At 40.6% G+C, this 25,844-nt stretch overlaps 1 protein-coding gene across 19 annotated transcripts in view; it reads left to right on the top strand.

Moving 5' to 3' along the window:
* Positions 1–2,267: 2,267 nt before the first annotated feature.
* Positions 2,268–25,844, top strand: part of CELF2 (CUGBP Elav-like family member 2) — a 500,204-nt gene continuing 476,627 nt past the window's right edge. For 3 of the 19 annotated variants that reach the window (XM_070501053.1, XM_070501051.1, XM_070501042.1), the window contains exon 1: positions 2,370–2,417. Coding sequence is in view for 16 of the 19 variants with exons in the window: in XM_070501041.1 (XP_070357142.1) it covers positions 4,707–4,810 (104 nt within the window). In the remaining 3 variants the exon portion in view is untranslated. Of the gene's footprint in view, positions 2,418–4,580; positions 4,811–4,951; positions 6,677–25,844 lie in introns of those variants that run through there. The other 16 variants (XM_070501035.1, XM_070501023.1, XM_070501021.1 and 13 more) reach the window with 14 other exon arrangements.

Genomic DNA, 25,844 nt, shown 5'->3' with positions numbered 1-25,844 from the left:
ATAACAATTAAGAGTTAAAAATGCATAGCAATTTTACGGAGTAATTTTATGTCTGTTAATCCACTAATTTAAAAAACTGGGGTTTATACTTCATATGAATTTGCTTTATTTTTTTTCCTAGTAATCCAATTTCATTGTATTTTACAAAAGTATTGGTTCATAATGTATTGGAAATTTAAAAAACAGAAAAGAGAAAGAAACGTGGTCCTTCACCATGGTGAGAAGCACTGCCTTACCTAGAAGACAAATAGAAAAATGCTTTGGCACGCTAATGGGTCATCTGATTGCCAAATAAACACTTAATACAATCAATTAATAAGCAATCAATATTTTTGTTTCTTGTGGCTACCCCTTTGAATTACGTTAACAAGTTATTAAGTATTTAAATCTGTGCCTTCAAGTGAATTTGTTGCACTCTTTAATCCCACTTAGGTCTGCTGGTTTTCCCTTTGGCAGTAATGACGGAAGGCTTATCTTTTCCTTGTAGTGACTCCACGGCCATGTTCCTGGTCAGGCACTTCCTGTCCATGAGCAGATGTTGACATGGTTTCATTGGCTGAAAATTCGGCAGTTGTGTTTGACTTCCCTCTAAAACTCAGATTTCTCTCTGAAAAACCAGTGAGGAGTCCTGTCTTTAAGGACACAAACACCAGAGTAATCTGAAACTACCATTTAAAGAAAAACAAAGCCAAACAAGATTTTAAGATCAATGTTGAGGTTTTTATTTCCTAGCCTGGGATATGGGGACTGTCTGAATAATACATCATTCTTCTGGGCATTCCTTTGTCCCTGTTGGTGTAAGCTGTGCATGTGAACAAAAGCAGACTGGAAATTAAAAGAAGGACATTACACAGCTTCGAAAATCTCATCTTCTGTGGCAGTATAGGAGTTAAAGCTCGAATCTTTTTTTTTTTTTCCCACTGTATGTACCAAATTTGGCCTGTGATTCCTTTGAATGGCATGAAAAGCAGCCGGCTGGGTGTGAGTCTCCTCCCCTCTCTTCCTTTCTCACTTTTAAAATATGCCTGGCAAAGACCCAACACTCCCCCTCCTCCTGCTTTAATCCATTTTACCCTCCTGTTCAGCTGACTAAGACTCCAGAAGAAAAAAAGCATTCCTTCTCAATTGTTCGAGAACCTTCGCACCAATGGAAAATATTCGGTACATTTGTAGGCTCTGGATAACACGTTTGGTCGTTCCCTATACTTAGCAGGTTTTGTTGCTATCTCTTTAGAGACCCTTTAGAATTTTTTTAGCTTCCATAATAGCAATTTTTTTAGTGTCCCGTAAAATAGCAATTCTCAAGTCACTGACAAAGCACCAAAACACGTATCTTTGTTCATAGGCTTTTCATTGTATCAGGTGTTGCAAGCCAAACACGAAAGCACTTGAAATTCCATTAAAGTTACATTCACTTATTTTTAAAAAGGAAAAAAAACCCACACCATCTTTGGAAGTTTGTCTCTATAGACGTTGTTAAAGTGAGGATATGTACAACAGACATTTTATGGAACTGAAGATGAATGGTTAACAGTTCAGGTGCAGACTCCTTACAGGAGGAGCTGATGCTTGGTGCAAAAACAAGAAAACACAGCAGCTGTGTTAACTGCCAAGTCACTCTGTAGAAAATATAGAGATGCTCCCAAATTTTCCAAAACGTCAATTCCAGTGCTTCTGAACACATCAATGGTAAGAACACTTAAAAATGCATTCAACTAGCCATTCTTAAGAAGGTTGCACGGCATTTCCTAATTTCCAATATTGGAAAATATAGGCATACTTTAATCATATCACTGCTTTGTTGAAAAAGCAACCTCAAATGGGGCTTTTATGTTTGGCTTATAGCAACTAATACAAAAAAAAAAGGCTTTAGGAACATTTAAACAAATGCATTATGATGCCTGGTCAATGACATCAGGATGCCTTTACAGAATTCCATAAATGAAAAATAACCATCACAGTGATGTTGCTATTTTTATTTAAAAGTCAATCTATCACACAGTTACCAGATTTAGCAAATAACTCAGGATATAAAGTTGAAGTTCAGATAAAAAAAAACAAATAATTTTTTAGTTTCAGTACATCCCATGCAATATTTGGGGGCATACTTATACTAAAAATTCCCTTGTGTTTCTCTGAAACCCAGCTTTACCAGAGTGTGCTCTATTTTATCTGGCAACCCTTGTCTATCATCGTTGCCACACTGTGGTTTGCTATGAAAGGCATGCAAAGCTAGATCTTATTTCCAGGGTCAAGAACAAGTGCTGGAGTTTCTGAGCTCACTCCATCTGCCAGCTTTAAAACTCTGGCACATCAACAAGACCGGGAAAGCTTCTTTTACGGAAGTAGAATGCATTTCCAATTAGTCATTTCAGTTTCTTAAAGGGAGAGAGAGACCTTACCCACTTGAGGAGAAGGTAAGAGCTGACAAATAAGAAAAAGAAAAAGGAAAAATCTGGGACAAGCAGAAGGGAAAGGAATCTTTATTAGGAAGTAACAGGATTAGAACAAATAAGTTAGAAGCAAGACTTTCTAAACGAAAAATGTATATATTTAGGATACTCAGATTCCCAGGGATCAGAAATTGGAGGCAGAACAAGAGAGGATGAAAAAAGGGCTTTAAGAAAATTTTATATGTTTTTCTAGCAAGGCTGATTTTTTTCTAAATTGCTGACTATCAGGAAGTTGACATTTTGTAGGAGAGAAATTTCCTGGGACATTATACCTGTCTCTCTGAAGCTGTTCAATAGTTGCTCTAACCTCTAGCTGATGGAGAGTGCTTGTTTTCTTTCTTTCTTTGGCTAATTCACACCCCCAGGTCCTTTTAGCTCCTCTACAACATACTAAACAAGCTTCTACCGATCTTTACTACTTGCTCCAGTGAGATTGGCCACAACCATGTGAAAACTCGCTTGGGATACTTTACGACCAGGGGAAATTTTCTGCTTGCTGAATCTGTATCAGCATTTCCAGGGTGTTCTGTGAGCACCCAGGTCTGGTGTGAAATGCAGATTCCTTGGTTCCTGCTCTTGTCTCCTGACTGAGAGTCTGCATTTCAATTTGTTTCTCCTGTGACTCTAAACCCAACACATGTGGAAACCACAGGCTCATAGGGTTTGGGGCTTGGGGTTCTGTTTGTTTGGATGGGAGAGGTATAAACAGTGGGGTTGCTTTCTGTTTGGATTCGAATTTTGGTTTCGGTTTCTGTACCTGGGAAGAGGAAGGCTATCACAAAAATTTTAGTTACATAAGTCTTATTGCTGGTAAGAATTCATGAATGTTGCTGTGTATGGACCGATTGTATTTTCACAAAGAGGGAATATTCAGAAGATCCCAACTGTGGAAGAGCCATCACAGCCATAAGCAAAAACAAAACAATTTGATTTAAAGGGGTAAATTGATCAAAATAAGAGAAAAAGGACACAAATAAAATTAAGTCTTGTAATTCACACAGTGACATGGAGGAAAATTATATTTCTGGGCCCAGGTTTCTCAAGGCTAAGCTTAACCTTTGAGTTTTATATATAAAAGTTTATTATTGCTTTTCCTGAGTTATACAGGAATAGTTGGCCCAATGTTGAACAGGGCAGTATTTTTGTTCCTTTGTTTGTTTGTTTGTATGTTTTTAGCGAGCATCCTCATAGTTGAAGGTGAATGAATCACTCTGATGGCCTTTTTCTTATCAGGAAATGGATCCATTGGATGTGAAGCATTCAGAATCAGGAATGGAACACTTAGGGGAAAGGGGAAAAGAAAATCTGCTAGATATTAAGTATGGAATAATCTACAGTGTCTATCAGAAAATACTTAGTCCTCAAAATTAAAAAAGAAAAGAGCAAAGTATTCAGCCCATTTGGGACTCAAGACTACCTGGAAAAGACCATTTCTGTCCCTCATCACCAAATACTTGCAGGAAGTGGATTTCAAAGTGTGTTCTCCTGAACACGAGGGTTTCTCAGGGCACCTTAGGAGAGAAAGCACGAGACTCATGCAGCTCCTCGTACCCACCCCAACCTGATCCCAGCCCAGGCCAACCCCAAACAGACTCTGCACTCCGCTTCAATCACACCTTCTAGGTTCCACATCGCCCCCTACGGATGACTAGCCCTGGGAGCTCAGGCCAGTTGCTTACTTTCTGCATGCATCAACAAAATGGCGGTGCTACTGGTAACGCACCTCATTATAAGTTAGATATGAGGACTAAACGAGTTAACACACCTAAAGAAATCAGAACGGTTCCTAGTAGCTAGTAACAGACTTTCACTATTATCTATTTCTGTTCTTGGACTTGATGGAAGATTTTATTCGATGGAAAGTTTCTACTGCTTTTAGAAGTTTTTGGAAGGACTACTGCTTTAAAACACTATTTCATAATTTATGAGCATGCTTTTGCCCTTTGTCCTTTGGTTGATAGCCAAGTCCCTCCCCTTTGCACCCCTTAACCCTGAACTCCAAGGGTAAGGACTCCTTTCTCTTCCTTCCCCAGATCTGAATTCAGGCGTGTGGTGGGTTAACGATATAAGGATGATGTCATCAGAGTCGCAGAAACTATTTCATTATAATCTTTTGTTTTTCTCTAGCTAACTTTCTAAAGGGAGAAACGTTTTATTAATTAAGCATTCGGAACCTTTTGGAGGTACACTCTATACAAATATTATCATCACCCACATTCGCTGAAGCAGTTGGGGCTTAGACTTGTTATGTAAATGTTTACACATTATGACGCTGTGGCCCAAGATCCACAGTGGGACAGCAAAGACAGCCCAGGAAGAAGCATGAAGCCCCAGAGAGACAATGGTTTTTGTAAAAGGTATGGAATTCTCTTTAATTTGAGCATAAAGATAGTTGCACTTCAGAAGAGAGTCATTTATAGCCATTACGGAAAGTAGACGTGACTAAAAGAGAAAGCGCGTCTGACTGAGTTTGCTGCCTATTTTCAGGACGGGTCCTCAGGGAAAAGGGTGAGAGGGAACAGATTTGAAAAGCTGTGAGGGGCACTTGGAGTTGATGAGAGAAGAACTTCCTGAGAATAAAAGCAGCTTTCTTCCCAAAGCTTTCACCACATCCTTCCCTGTGGAGACTCAGGAAACAGTGGAGATTCTCTTTCTTGGTAGTTTCTGCCTGAAGGCAAGAAATTGGAACCCCTTCTCCTGGCTGATGGTTGTAGGTAGTAAGGTCATTACAAAACATTGAATCACACCTGTTCTTTTTAAATTTTTACTGTTGCTTCCGGGGAAAGTCTCTGGTTGGCACAAGCACATCCTGAACACCCCCTAGCACTTACTAAACTCTCTTTTCAACCAAGAGAAAAAAAGACCTAAATCAGTGCCTTTAGCTGGCCCACGTGTCTAGGTACAATCGTAATTGTTCTCTTAGGCCAGTGAAGCTGATTTTCCATGTAGGGTAATGATCTTAAAAACTCCCTTTAAAATAAGTGTAAGAAAAAGAGGAATTTGATATAAAGAGAGAGAATGTAAAGTAAAGCTCACGTGGCATGCAGAGGTAATGAAAATCTTGATGACCTGAGAGACACTAGTCTGGAGGCTGCTGGACTAGATGATGTCAAGGTCATCTAAATGCAGGATCCTGTGGGGACAGGAGGCGGAATTTCTGTTGCAGAGTCTTAGCTAGAACCGGGGAGAGCAGAAAACGATGCTTAAGATGCAGCACTTAGGAAAATAAGAAATCTGGACACTCACAAAGAACCTACATCAGCACAGAAAGCAGACGAACTATGGATGCTCCAGGACAACAATCCTGCTCTTGCTATTTCTTAGCATCTGCCATGCACGGTTTCAGATGATTATTGAAAGCATGTTCAGTTTTAAATAAGGGACGAGAGGTATGCAAGTTGAGAGAGAAAAGTCCACACCCTTTTCTCTTGATGTTTAGAGAGATGCTACAACTCCCCGCTCCAGGTTATTTAAAAACACAAGAAAGCAAGCTGGGGCGAAAAAAAAAAAGCAGTGTAGCAAAATCTCTGCCAGAAAACACACAGTAAATTCTAGCTTGTTAGCAGCCGGGTTCCAAATTATTTTTAAAAAACAAATCCTAACCGTCATGTAGTTACAGCCTCTGAGAGAAGCTGTAAGCCCGATGCTAGTGTCCCAGAACCCGAACCACGAAAACGGGTAGAAAGCAGCCTAACCAGTCTCCTGAAAGCAAAGTCTGGGAATGCCCCACAGGAGCGGAGGACTGCAGCTTGCCGTAATCTGTAAATGATTGCTGGTAAAGTCTCGAGGCTTCGGGCTTGATCTGTGTTTGTTCCAACAGAAAGCCAAGGAGGATGGTGTTAATAAAGAGAGATTTAACTGAGAGCTGTGCTTGGAATAAAGTGGGCTACAAAAAGGTCAAATTTGATCAGTTGGAGCAGATTACAAGGGCTTTAAAAGGTGGTGTGGAGAAATGAGCTGGGCCTGGGAAGTAATATAGTGCAAGATTGATTGGGAGGTGGAGGAAAGCCAGGACAAGTGCTTATCAATCCTAGAAGGAGGAAGAGCCCTGCTGGGCGCCCAGAGGCTCCTGGCCTGAGTCGAGGAGCCGGCCTGCGTTTCTCTCCTGGTCACCCATCCCCTCAGCCCCTCCTCTCCGGATTGGATTCGCCTTCCACTGCCTTTTAGACAATGGTTTCCTTAATCTCTGACTTGGATCCACTCAAAGACTGGAAAGTTTTAAGGTAGGCCTGCTTTTCTTTCTTTTTTGTCACTGTTCCGGTTGATGGCCAAGTTCCTCCCCCACCCCACCCCCACCCCAAATAAGGAGCGCTGGATGTTAAATGAATGCCTGTGGTGGGTTTCGGTGACAACCAGATCTGCTTAGAGGAAGACTCTGTTTCGATAGGGAAACAACTTCCAGCAGCTGTGTGAAGAGAGGCAGAAGTCCTCAATTTCACTACAGAAGGGAGGGGAGTGTGGGTGCATTTTAATAACAGAGTACGCTCATTGACATCACTGCTGACACTCAGGGAACCAGTTCTCAAATTTATTATTGCATTTCCTGGGACACTGAAGAGGGGAGAGGGGATGTGGCAAATTTTCTGGGACTTCAGATAAAGAAGTGAACTTTTTCCAGAAAACATCATCCTGTCCTCTTTTAACAGAGTCTGTGGAAGTGTGTGTTCCTCCTGCGACCTCTCCCCCTACTCAGCGTTTTGGCAAAGCCAGTCATATAAAAGCTCAGCCGGCCTTGAATGAGTAGGATTTATGAAATGAGGTCTTTCTCTGAATGTTCCTAAAAGGGTGAACTCTGACCTCTTCATCTCTCAGAGGCTCAGAAAAAATAGAACCCAAGCAGCTCAAAGTGGCAAAGTTCACACATTTCCTCCACTTGAGTCTAAGCTGCTCCTTCAGTAGAGTTCAAAATGAGTGGGTAGGTTTAACTCAACTTACTAAATTGTATTTCCCAGCAAAAAGCATTTTTGGCAACTTTAAAATATAAAAATGTTAAATTGAGGGATTTCTTTTAGAAGTGGTTCTACACAATGTTATGTGGTCCCAAATACCTACCTCAAAACATAGTTCCATTGGAACTAAACCAAGACCCAAGTAAGGAGTACAACTAGAGATGTGTATGTTACTGGGACGTCCTATCTGACATTTATCTTGTATTAATTATTTATTATTTATTTCCCTCTCAGGAGTTCTGCCTCAGTGTCTTTCTAATCTTATTATTTTTAAAAACAACAACATCATAGAGAAAAGCAAAGCAACAACATTACAGAAAAAAGCAAATAAAAGGAAAAATGGCCAATAGCCATCTTACTTAATTTCTTTTTTTAAATTCTTGCATCTTGGGGGCTGGACCAGTGGCGCAGTGGTTAAGTTCACACATTTCGCTTCAGCGGCCCAGGGTTCACCAGTTCAGATCCCAGGTGTGGACCACATACTGCTTGTCAAGCCATTCTGTGGTAGGCGTCCCACATATAAAGTAGAGGAAGATGAGCACAGATGTTAGCTCAGGGCCAGTCTTCCTCAGCAAAAAGAGGAAGATTGGCAATGGACATTAGCTCAGGGCTAATCTTCCTCAAAAAAAAAAAAATTCTTGCATCTTTCTAGAATTCCACAGGTGTACATTTTGTACATCATATAGTATACGCCATTTTATGATCTGGTCATTTTCCAGTTAAGTGTGGAACATATTTCCATGTTTCTGCCTACCCTTCATAACCATAATTTTAATGGCTAAATAAAGCACCATGGTATTGATGTATGTTGTTTTACTACATTACCCTGTTTGTTGAAAATCTGGATTGTTTTCAGTCCTTGATTTGTACAACAACTCAGTGAACATCTTTATGCATATATCTTTTTGCTTTCGTTAAATAATTCCCAAAATTTCTAGATGAAAAGGCATGAACATTTTTATGGATCTGTCAATGATCCTTTCTTCTGTTCATAGGTTTAAATTTTATTTTATTTATTTATTTATTTATTTATTTTGAGGAAGATTAGCCCTGAGCTAACTGCTGCCAATCCTCCTCTTTTTGCTGAGGAAGACTGACCCTGAGCTAACATCTGTGCCCATCTTCCTCTACTTCATATGTGGGATGTCCACCACAGCATGGTAAATTTTATTTTAATTGGATGATGGTAAAGAACTTCCGTAGATGTTTTTATGAGGCAGCTATTAGAATAAATTTCATTCTCCTTTTCTTGAATTAGTAACCTATTCCTAAAATTGAAACATTTCTTGAGTGTTTTTTAAAAATACTGTTTTGGGCGATTAACGTAATAATGTTATTGCACAACTGCATAAGGTGGGCCCTGGCTCTTAGAATGGGTGTGACCACGATGACGAATTTGGAAAACGTAGCCCTCCAAAGGCCTTTTTAGATAATGATCCCAAGTCTTATCTCATTTCATAATCAGTGATAATGTTCCCTTTCCCCTGAAAGTGTCCCTAATGTAAGTGAAGTTTATTTTATGGCAAGATTAAATAATGCTTCACAAACTTGGGCTGGCAAGACTGGGGAAAGCGAAACATTTACATTGACCACTTTGTGTACACCAAGTTCATTCTGTCCACTCTCTTCTTGGCAAGCACTGTTCCACCAGCTTTTTAATTGTGTGTGATGCTCTCTTGAAGTAAGGAATTATAAAGGAGGTAGTGTTTATGAATTGCATTTTAAATTCCTTAATTGTTTACAATGAGGCATCCTTTTGGCTAATTCTGATTTATTGAACCATTCACTCATCAACAATAAGTCTCTGCTTATCATATGCGGGAGAAGCAAAGATATATCATGGCCTTATAAATGGAATAACCCAGCAGGAGAATGAAGATGTGTGTGCTCATACCATACAGGGTTGTATGTGATATGAGTTACATCAATGCAATGCTTCAGAAATCCAGGAAGGAGAGACTCCATTATTGTAAAGAACCAGAGCACTGTTACAGCCCTTGCCTGACCACAAATGAACAGAAGGCTTGGTTTATAACCACAGAAAGGCTTTCAAACCTGCATAACCTGGAGTATTTTCAGATGTTTGCTCCAGGTATGGGCCTGGAACTCTGCCAAACCTGTTGCTCCTGAAAAGTGATTGCAGGGCACAATTTTTAAATCTGCTTACACCACAATTTAGTGTTTTAAGATATGATCTGCTGGTGGGATACAAGTTCAGGTCATAAACCTTTCTCAAGAACTGTATATCTGACATCACTCCATCCCAGGTCCATTGTGTCAAATGGAAAAATCAAGGCTGGCAATGGTGCTGTTGGCTGTTTTAACCACTATCTTCCTCAAGGGGCATGAAAGAAACCCAACTGCCACCAAAAGACATGCCAACAATTGTCAACAGTAAGACTCCGCTCTTGACCATGGGGAAAGTGCAAACGCGAAAGCTCCACTCAAAAGAATCAAAATCAGCTAAATCAAGAAAAAATATTCTTAGTACACAGAAGTAAAAGGAAATGACAATGTCGTAGATCTGTGGTTAAAAGAATAAAACAAATGAACCTGGCAATATGATTAATACAAGATTTAATGTTCATCAATATGACTTGGGGGAAAGAGTTGACTGCGAGGGGAGTTAAGAGGGGCTGGAGCTCTGAATACCTGGCCTTTCCTCTACCCCTGCCCCAGCGCCTGCATCAACTCTGTGGAAGAGTCTAGAAAACCCCAAATCTAGTTTAACTCTGTCATTTAGAGATGAGGGAATTGAGCACAGAAGATGAAGTGACTGGATGAGGTCACAGAACTCATTAATGGGACGAGTTGTCTCTGCTCCCTTCTCTTCTAACTCCATCTTCTCTGTTGAGGGGTTTATTCACCACCTCCACTTCTGCTCCCATCTATCTTCCTGCAATTTAAGACAGCTCAGCCCAGACCCCTCCTCACAGTTCCCAGACTTCCCCTCAGCATAGCCAATTGGATGTCTTAAAGATGACTCAAGTTCAACAGGTTGCAAATTGTACCTATAATCTCCCCAAAGACCTGGTTCTTTCCTGGTGCTCACAGGCTTATGAATCACACAGCTGTCCAACCAGGCCGTCAAATTGGAAAACTGGGCATCCTCCCTTATCCCTCATTTTCCCTCTTAATGACATCCAAACCATCACCAGCTCCCGTTGATTTCAACTCTACACTTTACACCGTGGACTCTACACTTTTCTCCCCCTTTCCTTGCCATCCACTTGTTTTGCTTAGAACTCCCTTCTCCCTCTTAACGAGTCTCCCCACTTCAATTCTTGCTCTCAGAGTTTATTCCACACAAGAGGAATAAAAGCGCTTTGAAAGCCATATAGCAGATCAGGTGACTTTCCTATTTAAAAGCCTCCCCTTTACTCTCCAGATAAAAGCTAATGTCCTTATGCTGACCTACAAGACTCCATCTGACCAAATCCTTGGATTCTTTCCAACGTGTCTCCTCCCTCTTTCCCCACAGCCCACATTGCTCCAGCCACTCTGATCTTCCTTCTCTTCCTCAAGCCCAGCTTATTTTGGCCTTGGGGTATTTGTATAAACTACTCCCTCTCCCTTCCAGGAAGTCATCTTCTTAGCTATTTGCAGGGCAGGATGCAGCTTGTTATTCAAGTCTTAGCTCAAAAGTCACCTCCTCCCTGAAGCCTTCCATGACCCCCCATTTTAAACTCATCCAAAAGTCATTCTCTAGCTTACCTCCTTGAGAGATTGAACCTATAAAATTGCCAATATTCAACCATTATTTGCCTGTAAAAATTTCAATTTCATTTGGTTCAACTAATATTTTCATCAGAGCACTTACCAATACTTGCTGTGTTAATATGGACTTATTTATTTTATCTCTCCCTCATTAGAATATATGGTTTGTGTGGTTAACTGGGTGTGTATACCCAGTACCTAAAATATATCCTGGCACATAACAGATAATGAATGAGTGAATGAATGAATGAGGAATGAATGAAGGAATAAATGAGTGGTCACTGTTTGTCTCCCTCCATTGACTTTACACTCCATGAAGCCAGAGTCTTTATGTATTTCATTCACATTCTAACACCAGTATTGACCACAGTGGTGTATTATGTGGAATGAATGAGCGAATGAATGCTTCCTAACTCCCAGTTTAGCAATCCTGTCCTCAGTTCCTCATTTCTGTTTCAATCAGCCAAGTGTCTGGATTTGATAACATGGAAAATTTTTAAATTCTCTGATAGACATCTATTCATGAAACAGAATTCATTCTTTCTACAGAGAATGATCTAGATTAGGGGTTGGCAAAATTTTATAAAGGGCCAGATAGTAAAGACTTTAGATTTTGCTGGCCACACAATCTCTGTTGCAACTACTCAGCTTTGCGGTTGTAGCATGAAGGCAGCCATAGGCAATATGTAGATGACTCAGCTTGGATGCCATCCAATAAAATTTTATTTACAAAAACAATCAGTGGGCTGAATTGGCCCATGGACTATAGTCTGCCTCTCTTCCATTAACTAGGCTAATGATCTGACCAACAAGAAAATAGGAGTGGTTTTGACAGACAGTGGGAGAGCTGTTTCCAAAACTCATAGGATAAAGTGTATATCATAAATTTGCCTCATTACTGGGAAAAAAATTTGAAGGTGTCTTGGTGCTATTTCAAAGGTTAGAGATGTTTTAGGTCACAAGCACTTGATCTCGCAGAGATGATGATGGTCTGGAGAAAATTTATGGCTTACCACATCTCTTAAATGTTTGGATGAGCCTTAACACTATAGCAAAATAGACCTTTGCCTGTTCCCTTACTGAGTGTGTGAGAAACTTCCATTAATGAGAACAGCACATGTTGATGGAAAAAATAGACCCATCGCTGACATGTTTTAAGTCACTGCCTGGCCTTGTTTCTTTCTTTTTCATTGCTTTCTCTATCTCATTTAGGAGACATTCCCCTTTCACAGGCCTGATAAATCTCCTGGGGTGAATTCCAGATTTACGAAGGAAAGCATGCTGTATAATTTTGAATGAATGCCATACGTAGATACTCTTCGGCTCACGTTACATGACATCTTGGAGATGCATGGAGTGGGGAGAGGTTATGTGGAAGATCTCTTGGTGTCTGTTGAGGGTAGGCTGGCCATCTGAAGATCAGAGATTAGTCTTTTTAGATGATGATATAAGAATTACTAATGCTTTTGATGTGCCAGACATTATGCTAAGTGCTTTACATTTAACGTCTCATTTAATCTTTGCAACAACCCTATGAAATAGGTGGCAGTACTATGGCTCCCATTTGCTACAATGTGGACTTGGGTTTTGCTAACTGAACCAGAGCTCTTAAAAAATGATGCCACAGGGGCCGGCCCGGTGGCGCAGCGGTGAAGTTCGCACGTTCCGCTTCTCAGCGGCCCGGGGTTCGCTGGTTCGGATCCCGGGTGCGGACATGGCACTGCTTGGCAGCCATGCTGTGGTAGGCGTCCCACATATAAACTAGAGGAAGATGGGCACGGATGTTAGCTCAGGGCCAGGCTTCCTCAGCAAAAAGAGGAGGACTGGCAGTAGTTAGCTGAGGGCTAATCTTCCTCCAAAAAAAAACAAAAAACAAAAAAAAAAGACAAACAAACAAAAAAATGATGCCACAGAGGGCTGGCCTTGTGGCATAGTGGTTAAGTTCACACACTCTGCTTGGGCGGCCTTAGGGTTCACAGACTCTGATCCCAGGTGTGGACCTAGCACTGCTCGTCAAGCCACACTGTGGCAGTATCCTACATAAAATAGGGGAAAATTGGAACAGATGTTAGCTCAGCAACAATCTTCCTTAAGCAAAAAGAGGAAGATTGGCAATGGATATTAGCTCAAGGCCAATCTTCCTGAAAAAAAAAATGATGCCACATATTGTCCTGACATGGCACCTTTCCTTGGTACGTTGGTAACTTGAAAAGCATGTTGCCTTCACTATGCCTCAGATGGGAAAAATTTGCACCACATCATTCTTCCTTTTCCCGTAGGAAAGTCTGAAGCATCGTGACCCAGTTCCTACTGAGTACTTTTAAAAACCTTTGCAGAGCAGGGGGGAAGGAGGCTGTGAAAATATAGAGGACATCCAGTAATAATTCTCTAGGTAGAATGAATTATATGTTATTGAAAGTGAATACAAGACCTGGGCCTTTTAAATAAGTTATTATATTGGATAATAATCTATCTTTCCCAAAGCTGGCTAATGTAGCACAACATAACTAATGATGGCAAAGGTTATTATAAGATCACATAAAAATGTAAGATAGAGAAATCCTGTTATCTATAAGTTGAAATACTACTATTATATTTTCATCTCATTCCAGGATTCAGAAAAAACAAAAAAAATCTCGTGAGTTGTTTTCACTTCATTGACACAAATAATCAGTAAAAAAAAAATATTCGCTTGACAATCATTCTTCCCCCTCTTGAAAGGGACTGTTTCCCTAGGGGGCTGAACTAACAAAGTATCATAACAAAAGCAACAAATACATGATCTTTTGAAATCTCTCTTAGGAGAAACACAGGGAGAAATTCCTCGTGTGATCTGGTAACGTCTCCCAAAGGTCAGAGACCGCAGTGAAAATATTTTCCCAAAATAGAGGAGCATCATGGCCACTTTTATTCCACCATTTGGGAACAGAAAGCAGAATGTGCCACTTCCCTCCCTACACTCCCCAAATATGTGTTCAGGCTCAAAGTCCCAGGATACTAGAATCGTACACTATTGAGTACATTCTAAGAAGAGGACTCCGTGTGCGCGTTCCTGTCTTTTCTCACACAGAGACCCTGTGTAAACCTGCCCCTCTCTGTCTTAGTACAACAGGAGAAGGTACCTCAAGACATCAACTAATCACTCTCCTTTCTTCAAGTCTATGTGAAAAAAAATCTCCCCTCCCCAAACACCATATTATTCATGAGGACATGGACTCTCTGTCTTGTTTACCACTGTGTCTCCAGCACTGCCTGGTCCTGCCCTAGGTTTGATATTTCCTGATTTCAGCTGAAAACATCTCACTAAACCTCCCTCTCTGCCTTTCCCACACCATCCCAGCTCCCAACAAGAAGGACAATTTTCTTCCCCTGAATGCTTATAGCACTCAATCAAAACTTTAGATCCTCAAATGCAAGGGCATACATTCCACTTCGTAATGTTTATGTGTATCTTAGTTCCATTAGTAGGCTATAAACTCTCTGAAGACAGATTAAGGTCCGTGTCGGATTCTCTTTGCATCCCCTTGCATCCTTTCTATCACCAGACACCGTATTTTGCCTAGCCAGTATTTGAGCGGACATCGCACATTTCTCATTTGTAAGATGAGTGATTGAACCAGATTATATCTGAGGACCCCATCTATAAAATTATGTGATTAATGTGAGATAGAAGAAAGAAACACCCTCCCACAGGATCCCGAGTCCCCTCTCTGAGCCACACCATGCATCCTTTTCCTACACTGTCGAGTTTTTCTCGCAGCAAAGCAATTCTCTTTATATTGATCCTCATTTTCTTTCCAGGCTCTTTTATTCCCAGTCCTTCTGTAGAGTTGATGGACTAAACTACAAACCTGTTTTCAGATGTTCTGTCTCTGAACTAGGGCTATAATGTAAATCAGCTGTTCTAGCAATGAGTTTCGCTGACTCGTACTGACGTTAACAATCGTATGACTAGTCCTGCAGGGCTGAGTATCACAATCAATCCAGGTTGCAGGTGTGTCGGTTAACCATGGCTTTGGAACTCCATTTTGTTTTTCATTGCACTAGTTTTTCATTCTTATAGAGACACAAATGTCTGAGCCAGAAAGAATGGTTAGAGGCCCATGGAAACTGCAGTTTTCTATATTTTATCATGTTTCCTGGAGGATAAGTGAAATATTTTGTAAACTGGAAAAAAGGTTGCCCTCATTTAAGTTTGGTGTTTACAAATGGGACTTAAATGCTTCTTCTGAGCCTTTGCACATGACATTCCTTTTCTACCATCATTAGCATCATGATTGACCATAACAAGTTTTAGTGTATGCCCAAAAGCTGGAATGCTCTTCCCTTCGTATCCATAAAAACACACAAGTTTAAAAGGTTTACTCTCACCTGAGCTCCTGAACGAAACTTTGCTTGAAAACCCTATTCAAATTGCCACTTGAACTTAGAACCTTCTCAACATTCAGTTATCACTCTACAGAGATGTAGTTTAAATAACTATTTGGAATGTGGGCTTTTTTTTAAGGCATGATTGACATATAATACTATGTTAGTTTCAAATGTACAGCATAATGCTTCTATATATGCATATATAGCAAATTCATTGTCACATATACATTTTTTTCTGTAATAACAACTTTTTTTTTAAGATTTTATTTTTTTCCTTTTTCTCCCCAAAGCCCCCCAGTACATAGTTGTATATTCTTCGTTGTGGGTCCTTCTAGTTGTGGCATGTGGAACGCCGCCTCAGCGTGGTTTGATGAGCAGTGCCATGTCCGCGCCCAGGATTCGAACCAACAAAACACTGGGCCGCCTGCAGCGGAGCGCGCAGACTTAACCACTCCGCCACGGAGCCAGCCCCTGTAATAACAACTTTTAAGATTTACTCTCTTAGCAACTTTCAAGTATGTAATGCAGTATTATTAACTATAGTCACCATGGTGTACATCACATCCCAGGACTTATTTATTTTATAACTAGAAATTTGTACCTTGGACCCCCTTCACCTGTTTTGCCCACCCTCCACCCCTACCTCTGGCAACCACCAAACTGTTCTCTGTGTCTATGAGCCTATGAGCTTTGTCGGTTTGGGGTTTTTTGTTTGTTTTAGATGCCACATATAAGTGAGATCATATGGTACCTGTCTTTCTCTGTCTGACATTCACTTAGCAAAATGCCCTTGGGGTCCATCCATGTCGTTGCAGTTGGCAACATTTCGTTCTTTTTTATGGCTGAATAACATTCCACTAAGTATGTAGACCACATTTTCTTTATCCATTCATCCATTGATGGATGTTTAAGTTGTTTCCATATCTTGGCTATTGGGAATAATACTGTAATGAACGTGGGGGTGCACATATCTTTTCGAGTTACTGTTGTTGTTTTCTTCAGATATATACCCAGAAGTGGAATGGCTGGATCATATGGTATTTCTATTTTTAATTTTTTGAGCAACCTCCATACTGTTTTCCATAGTGGCTGCACCAATTTACATTGCCACCAACAGTGCACAAGGGTTCCCTTTTCTTCACATTCTCACCAACACTTGTAATTTCTTATCTTTTTGATAATAGCCATTCTAACAGGTGTGAGGTGATATCTCATTGTGGTTTTGATTTGCATTTCCCTGATGACTAGTGACATTGAGCACCTTTTCATGACCTGTTGGCCATCTGTATGTCTTCTTCTGAAAAATGTCTACTCAGATACTTAGCCTATTTTTATTGTATTTATTTACTTATAATTGAAGTAACATTGGTTTATAATATTGTACAGGTTTTGGATGTACAACATGATAATTCAACACCTGTGTATACTGTAGTGTGCTCACCACCAAAAGTATAGTTTCCATCTATCACCATACAATTAACCCCCTTTACCCATTTTGCCCTCCCCTCCAACCCCCTTCCTGCCTGGTAACAACCAATCTGTTGTCTACTTCTATAAGTTTGTTTTTGTTTTATTTTATTTGCTTTATTTTGTTTTGTTTTTTATATTCCACACATGAGTGGAATCATACACTGTTTGTCTTTCTCTGTCGAACTTTTTTCACTTAGCCTAATACCATCAACGTCCATCCATGTTGTTGCAAATGGCAAGATTTCATTTTTAAATTATGTTTTTCTTTTTGCTGTTGAGTGGTAGGACTTCTTTATACATTTTGGGTGTAACCCCCTATCGGATACATGATTTACCAATATTTTCTTCCATTCAGTAGGTTGCCTTTTCATTTCATTGATGGTTTCCTTTGCTACACACAATGGAAAGTGTTTTGATTTACTTATCTATTCCTTTGGGTTATAGAGTAAGCTCCATGAAAGCAGAAACCACGCCCCCATTAGAAGGTCCACTATGATGGGTATTTACGGAATGCACACATGTAAATGACATCATAAATGTAGTTCTTTTACACACAGATGGAAAGTAAGAGTGAGTGCTAATAAGTGGCATTATGCTCAGGAAACCCAAGAATATTTGGGTCCTGATGTAGACCACAGCCACCCCTCTTGTATAAGTTCCCAGAGGGGCTGGGACCAAGATGGAGCCCGTCAGTTTCTCAACTGAGGATTCTAAAAACCATGTGTTTGAGAATCTCTGGGGGAGCTGGAACATCCTGTGATACTCAGCCAGCTTCTCCTACTGCCAGTTCTGCCGAACCCAGACCCTCACAGCCTGAAACAATGACAAATTGAAGCAAAGTAATAGTTTATAATTAAGTGTAGCATTGGCTGAAAACACCAATACTATATATAAATTTAATGAGTTGGGCTGGACTATGTAGAACACTCATTTTTTCCTAATCTAATCTAGATCGTCCCAAATAACTTCTGCTCTATTTCACATTGAAATTTCAGTCTATTAGTTAGAATGTTTCCACTGCAGGTAACCAAATACTGAATATTTCAGCTCCATTTTACAATGGTCTAAACCAAGAGTTGGCAAACTTTTTCTGTAAAGGGCCAGTTAGTAAACATTTTTGGTTTTGCTGACGAACCGTATGGTCTCTGTCACAACTACTCAAGTCTGCTGTTGTAGCACAAAAGCAGCCAGAGACAATATATAAATGAATGGGCATGGCAGTATTCCAATAGAACTATTTACAAACACAGGCGGCGGGGTGGATTTGGCCCACGGGCCATAGTTTGCTGATTCCCGCATTAGCCAGTAGACCATATATGCTCCACTGAGTTTTAGACCTTTCAGAGCCAAGGCAGCCCGGACAGCAGTGGGGAAATTGAACCAGAGAAAGCAGCAAGAGAGAATACGTTTCCCCAGATGCAATGCACTGAGCTGGCCCAAGCTATACTGGGCTTTAGCCCCTGGGAAGAAGAGAGAAGGTACAAGGAGTGAGGGAGGGATAGCTGGACTGTCTCAGACCCAGGATCACCTTTCACTTTGGCTATATTGAGGCAAGAAGCAGAGCACACTTCGCCTTTTAAGGAAGACCCAGCACTCCTACCTGCCTGTCCTTTACAATGACCTGGAATCTCATCAATCCATAGCAGAAACTCATCCCATTGGGGAAGGGGCAGACAGATCATGAGATGAGGCCAAGGGAGGGAAGGAAAGAAAAGAGGATCCTTGAAAAAGCTTTTCTACGAGGATTATCTATGGAAAGAGGACAGCTGGGATCATTTATTGCCCAATGCTCAAGAAAGCCAGAATTGACTTCTGAAGAAATATAACCTGACTCTTGGTGCCTTTGGTCTGTATCCACTATTGCTGTCATCATCACCAGAAAATTGACCTCTTCTTTAGGATGTGGCCACGCATTTTATTATTAAACAAAAATAAAGCTCCTCATGGATTGAATGTGAGCTTGAATACATGCACGATCATAGCAAGCAGAGACATTTAGCATCTCCTAGAGGCCCACGTATCCTGCTATACGAGGTACATCTTTGTCCCCACCATGATGGGCCATTCATCACAATCACTACAGAACAAAAATAGTATTTTTGAAGCAATTTAGTGTTAAGAACTGGCCCCAGGCCAAATGCAGTCACATGGCTTTCCCAGCTTCCTCCTGCATTGTAAGTCTCTTCAGAGAAATTACCCAGTTATAGCTTACTATGAATTTAAACCAACATGATATGACATCAGGGAATTTACATTTTAAGACTTACTTCCAATTATGCAGCACAGAGTGGGGTGTGGAGATAGAAGAATTCAGGAGTTGGAAGAAGTTTGATGAGGCTTTCTGAATCACTGAGATCAAGCCCCATAGGTTCCATCTAGAAGACCCGAGTCAAGAACACTTGAGTGTGAGTTGAGTTCTGTCCTGCTTATGAGAGCTCTCTCCACTCTTGAATCTTACTTAATAAATTACCACTCACAGTAAATTACCCTTAAATTACTAGATCAAAAGTGTCAGTTTCCCATGCCAAAGAACTAGAATTATACAAGAATAGGGCTTAAAGAAGACCACTCAAGAGGGAAGGTTTGAGGCAGAATTTCTCTCTTGAAGACTTGAATTTCACTTGTAACTTCTTCTCGATGGGCAAAAAGTCCTCTGGAGCACCTGCGCTACCCTGGATTCTCAGCAGGTTCCCTCCAGCTCGCTGCCTTTGTCCTCTGCCTTCCCCTGGAGGGAGATTTTACATTCTGGGCACCTGGCATTGGTGATGGGGAACAGAAAACGGCAGGAAGGAACAGTGCTGCATAAGGCCTAATTTGCTGAATCAATATTTCTGTGGGAAAGGAAGGATTATAGTTTTCATCTTTGAAAGAGGGCTGGCTATGTTTGGCGACAATATGCCTTCAGAACTTGGATTTTGTTTCATTAAAAACCAGCAACTGCTCTGGCCCAGTGGTGTAGTAGTTAAGTGTACACGTTCTGCTTTGGCAGCCCAGGGTTTGCGGGTTCAGATCCCAGGTGTGGACTCACACACTACTCATCAAGCCATGCTATGGCAGCGACCCACGTACAAAATAGAGGAAGATTGGCACAGATGTTAGCTTAGCGACAATCCTCCTCAAGCAAAAAGAGGAGATTGGCAAAATGTTAGCTTGGGGCCAGTCTTCCTCACAAAGCTAAACAAACAAAAAGACAGTAACTGAGTTGAAGAGTAAAGCCTGTTTCCCCGGTTCCTGGACTAGTATCTGCCTTACTGTCCCCTCATTACAGAAGGCAGCAGCAAAGATGGTTTTCCATTTAATGAACATATCTTGGGCAGAACTCTTACAACGGAACTGGCATGTCGTGCCTTTGAATCCTGATTCTAAGCTCAGTCTGCAATCAGGCAGAGCTCTCTAGAGGATAAAGCTATATTAGGTTTTAATTTTCTAGGTAATTTTGTTTGTTTGTTTCCCTAAAATTGGTTTCCTTGTCTTTTGTTTATTCTCTGCAGGTCGCCATTCAGTAAATCAGCAGAATCACCAGCACCCTCAACAAGCCCATTAGTTAGATGGGGATCAGAGCGAAATATTTTGCATATAAACTTCAAACACCATAAAGTAGAAAAAGAGAGCGTAAGAGGATTTGGAGTCCTTGACGCTCTATTTCATAGCTGGGGTTTTTCGCCCTGGTAATGGGCTTAAATCCCTTTTGATCATCATTTCTTATTTTTTTGGCAGACAATGTTTTTTCTTCATAAAAACGGTGAATGTTTTTTTCTTTATGAAAACAGAGAATGTTTTTTCTTTATAAAAACACTGAATGTTTTTTAACTTGTGGCAACACCATTCTCCCGCATAGTTCTTGTGCTTTCATTGACCCCCGCAACAGCATCTGCTCTGAACTTTAACCTCCAAACCTTAAAAGAAAAGTTGAAAGCACATCCTGAGGCAGTAACTTTCTGCATTTGCCATCGGTACGCATGGGGGCTTTAGCTAATGAGAGTTAAAGAGGAAAAAATAAACCTGTTCTAGAAGGTCGTGGAAAATGCCCTAATGTTTCACAAATCCATCGATTTACATTTTGATTTGTCTTTATATCTTATTTTTTTAAAAGTAATCAGAGGCAAATTTAGTTAATGTTGTCTTATCAGGTGATTTTGAGAGCTGCCTCTCTGCTTCTGACTTTAGATAAACCTCTGTTTAAAAAAGTATTTGCTGAAAACCTAATCTACCTGATTATAGCAATCAAGATGTTTCGGGTATATCTGAGTGTATTTTGCAAATGCACGATTTAATTATGACATTCTCTGTGTCCCTTTTCCTGTAATTATTTTACTCTGCGTTATGCACATACTGAATAGCCAAAGAGCTGTCTGTAAGGGGAAAAATGAGTAAGTAGAAAATTAAATGTCCAGTTAAATAGCAATAAGCCTCTGTGTAGATATGGAAAACAAGTCATATCTTAAAAATACAGTGCATTCTTCTGAGGGCCCTTGAATAAATAAACTTAGTATTACTCAAGCTAATCATATGGTACTAATTTGCTGTCTTACTTTTCCATTAAACTCTCCACAGGTGACTCCATATAACAACCGGTTTAGTACATTCCAGATTCAGGTAATGGATTAAAGTTAAGCAGATATTCTTTTTAAAAAGACAGCATGTAACGAGAGTCTACTAGAGTTTTCAACATGAAAACCTCTAGTATAGGATAAATAAAGTATGTTAATGCACTATTCTGACCCTTCCTTGAGAAAGAAAATTGGGAGTTGGGAAAGGAAATTGGAAGGCTGTAGTCAGAGTTATGTGGTGTCAGCAATTCAGACAGGTGACTTGGAAACTGGTTCCAGAAGTTTCCATATGGTACACAACAAACATGACAGGCAGTGGAGGAGAGATTGCGTGAAGAGAATTGATGCTTCCCAGGAGTTGGAGCTAGAAGAGAGGGAATGGACACATCTATTTCAAGGCTTTCTTTGTCTTGAATTTTGAGCATTAATACTATTAAATAGTAAAATAGTAAGATTAGTGAATTCGCTCCCTTCCTCAGCATTTCTTGTTCTAATTTGTTCCTGAGGCCTGATGTGTAGTGAGAGAGTGGGCTTCAGAGCAAGGTAGATGTGAATTCAAATCCAGTCTGCCACTTAGTAGCTGTGTGACCTTAGGCAAATATAGCCTCTCTGAGGTAGCCCACCTTGATGGTTTGTGGTTAAGCTCACAGGTAATCTTTATAAAGCCCCTGGCCCATACCCCTCACTCACTCACCTAATAAACAAGCTAGTGTTGCTGTTAATATCACTTATACTTAAAACCAAACACTTCTGATCTTACTGGGATTTACTTTGTGGGAAATAAAATTGTTTAGGCAGCATTTATTCAGAAATGATATTTTGAGGCTATCAAGCAAAATTTTAAGAGGTAATCATATGCCATTAGTTTTGTGTTAATAAGCATTTTTGAGACCCATAGGAGCACATTCAGTGACCTTCACATCTGTTCTGCCTGAATGAGAAAGCCATGTCACCTGCAAGGGCATATCAATGATATGTACCAGGTGCCAAAGGCGGGGGACTCAAGCAGATTGAGCTTCCCAACCACTGAAGTCGTACATCCAGAAGAAATGGTTTCTCACTGGAGATGAGTTCAGTTTTCATTAAAGACATGATCATAGAAGCCACTTACTTACAGGAGCAGATGAGGAAAAAGCAGGCAGCCTGTTTCCTGGGATCTGAAGATGGTCCCAGCCTTCGTGGCTCCGACAAGCAATATGGTGTCTTCCAAGTGGAGAGATGAACTTCTAAACCATGGTCAGCTTGGCTTGCTGTGTATGAGTGTGTGTTTCCTGTGGTAGAGGTGTGCTTGGCTGATACTGTTCATAGCAGATCACCGAGTAGACTAACGAGGAAGCATCTAGCACACTGTCAATATGGGAGGAGCCCAGATTCAGGCCAATTGTGATTGGGGCATTTAACTGGTTGTGTGATCCCTGATAGATCCTTGACCTCTCTGAGCTTCTGTATTCTCATCTATAAAATGGGGATAATATCTATCCTATATATCTCTCCAGATTGTTGGGTAGTCAAATTGTGATCATGTGAAGCAGATTCAAAATTACTCTTGTTTGAATTGGTTTTAGTTATGTTTTAAAGTTTATTTGTTTTTTTTTTTTTTTTTTGCTGAGGAAGATTTGCCCTGAGCTAACATCTGTTGCCAATCTTCCTCTTTTTGTACATGAGCTGCCTCTACAGCATGGCCACTGACAGATGAGTGGCGTAGGTCCACACCTGAGAACTGAACCCATGCTGCCAAATCAGAGCATGCTAAACTTAACTACTAGGCCACTGGGGCTGGCCCTCTTTGGATTTTTAAAATAATATTAAAGAAGAATGTGAGATACTTATGTTTAGCAAAAGGGAACCTGAGTTAAATAAGGTCAGAAACAGCGCACTGTGGTAACCCTATTTGTTGAAAAAAATGCCAAAATCAACCTGGCTCGAGGGCTGGAAACCACGAATTTTAGTGTAAATTTAGCATGAAGCTGCTTTTATGAAGGTTAGTGATGCCAAATCCAATAGCCTAATTTTAATCCTTGTTGTACTTGAAGTCTCAGAAGCTTGAAACTGTTGACCCACTCCTTTCTCTTTGATAAGTTTCCTCTCCTGGCTTCCAAGAGACCATACTCCACTGCTTCTCTCCTCCACAATCATTATTTCTTCATCTCCTTTGCCGGCTTCTTCTCTGCATACCCGTGGTTTTACCTTTGGCCTTTTCCTCCACTCTCCAAGATGTCAAACAGCCCCCTCAGAGGGCTGAATGGAATTTGCAGAAGTGTTCTGTTTTGCTGATAGGATGATGTGTTTTCATCTGATTTTGCATGCCTGACAGCAGAGCATGCATCGTCCAGTTTCCCCACCTCCACTTGTCTCCTACTTCACCACTTCACACACATTCCTTTTCTGGGTGGTCCCTGGAGGCATTTGAGCTACAACTCTTCTTTGTATCTGCCCCCTTAGCAAGGCAAAGTTTCAAGGACATAAGCATCATGACTCCCAGTTTCTACTTCTCTCCTGAAACTATTTTTGTCTATCCCACTACCTCCTTGGCTAGCCAATGGAGACGTAAAAACGAAGTCTATAACTCATCTATCCAACTCTACCCATTGTCTAACTCTATTCTCAGCTTTGATCAATGACTTTATCTGTTCATCCACATTAGAAACTGTGGACTTATTCTTTATTCATTTAGCCTGTTTTCAGTTGAATATTTATTGAGTATCTAATATGTGCCAGGCCTTGTGCTAGAGGAGAAGAATTCCATGGTGAGCATCAATGTTAAGGGGTAGATAGAGAGGTACATAGTGCCGTGAGAACTGTATATGGTCTCTGACCTAGTTAGGGTCCTCAGGAAAGGTCCTCCTCTGGAGTAGTTAATTAAGCTGAGATCAGAACACAACATAGGACTTAACTAGCAAAGAGAGCAGAAAAGGTGTTAAGACACATTCTAGGCCACGTTGAGGATTTTGCTCTTTCATCCTAACGGCAATGGAAACCACTCGCATTTTTCAACAGAAAGAGTACCATGAAGAGATTTACATTTTCGAAAGTTCACTCAGACAGTAACAAGGAGAATGAATATGGATGCAGGAAGAGCATTTTGGACACTTTTGCAGATTTCCAGGCCAGAGATGACAGTAGTTTGGGCTGGCACAATAAGCAGTGGGATTGGAGATAAGTGGACAGATTCAAATGAGATTTAGGAGGTAAAATCTAAGGATGTGGAGTGATATTGGATATGGGGGTGAGGTAAGAGAAAGTATCGAAGATGACTCATGAGTTTCTGGAACGATGGAAGTGTCATTTACTTAGATTGAATCCTGCAAGAGAATCAGATTTGGGGTTGATTTTGAACATCTTGAGTCCCAGGCGCCTCTAATATACCTAAGAAGACATCCCAAGCACTGAGTGGACCCTGTGGATCTGGAATTCCAAGGAGAAGCCTGGAGAAATCTCTTTATTATTCATTGGTGTAGAGAAGGTAATTGAATGCAGTTGTGGTGGTTGAATGCATGCATGTGACACTGGCATGGAAAGAGAAGAGGAGCTAGGACTGAGGCTTGAAAACTGCCAGTCATCATGGCTGAGCTCCTGTCTCTCACCACATATATTTAATTGTCATTAAATTCTTTCACTTTCTTCTTGAAAGCACCTCCTAAGATCCTTCTTGTCCTTACTGTTCCTGCCATAATCAAGGTCTTCATTGTTTCTTTCAAATTCTGTAAATTCTTACAGGCCTTACTGCCACTTTCCTTCCCGACTCCAGAGCCTCCCATGATGCTGCTGCCTTTATTGTCTTCTTTTTTCCCAATTATTTTATTGAAATCATAAAGGTTTATAATATTGTATAACTTCTGTGTACATTATTATTTACCAATTTCTGTATAGAATTCATCATGCTCACCACCAGTAGTCTAATTTTTATCTGTCACCACACGTATGTGCCCCTTTACCCCTTTCACCCATCCTCCAGCCCCCTTCCCCTCTGGTAACCACTAATCTCTTCTCTTTATCCATGTGTTTGTTTATCTTCCACATATAAGTGAAATCATGCAGTATTTGTCTCTCTCTCTGGCTGATTTCGCTTAACATCATATCCTCAAGGTCCATCCATGTTGTTGCAAATGACAAGATTTTGTCTTTTTTATGGCTGAGTAGTATTCCACTGTGTGTGTGTATGTGTGTGTGTGTGTGTGTGTGTGTGTGTGTGTGTGTGTGTGTATATATATAGCACAGCTTCTTTATTCGTTCATCCATTGATGGTCCCTTGGGTTCAAACTTGACTTCAAGTTCTTTGGATAAATTCCCAGTAGTGGGATAGCTGGATTGTATGGTATTTCTGTTTTTAGTTT

The sequence above is a fragment of the Equus asinus genome, chromosome 29 (assembly GCF_041296235.1).
Source record: "Equus asinus isolate D_3611 breed Donkey chromosome 29, EquAss-T2T_v2, whole genome shotgun sequence".
In the NCBI taxonomy this organism is placed as follows: Eukaryota; Metazoa; Chordata; class Mammalia; order Perissodactyla; family Equidae; genus Equus; species Equus asinus.
The sequence above is the reverse complement of the archived record's forward strand: the minus strand, read 5'-3'. Positions and strand labels throughout refer to the sequence as shown.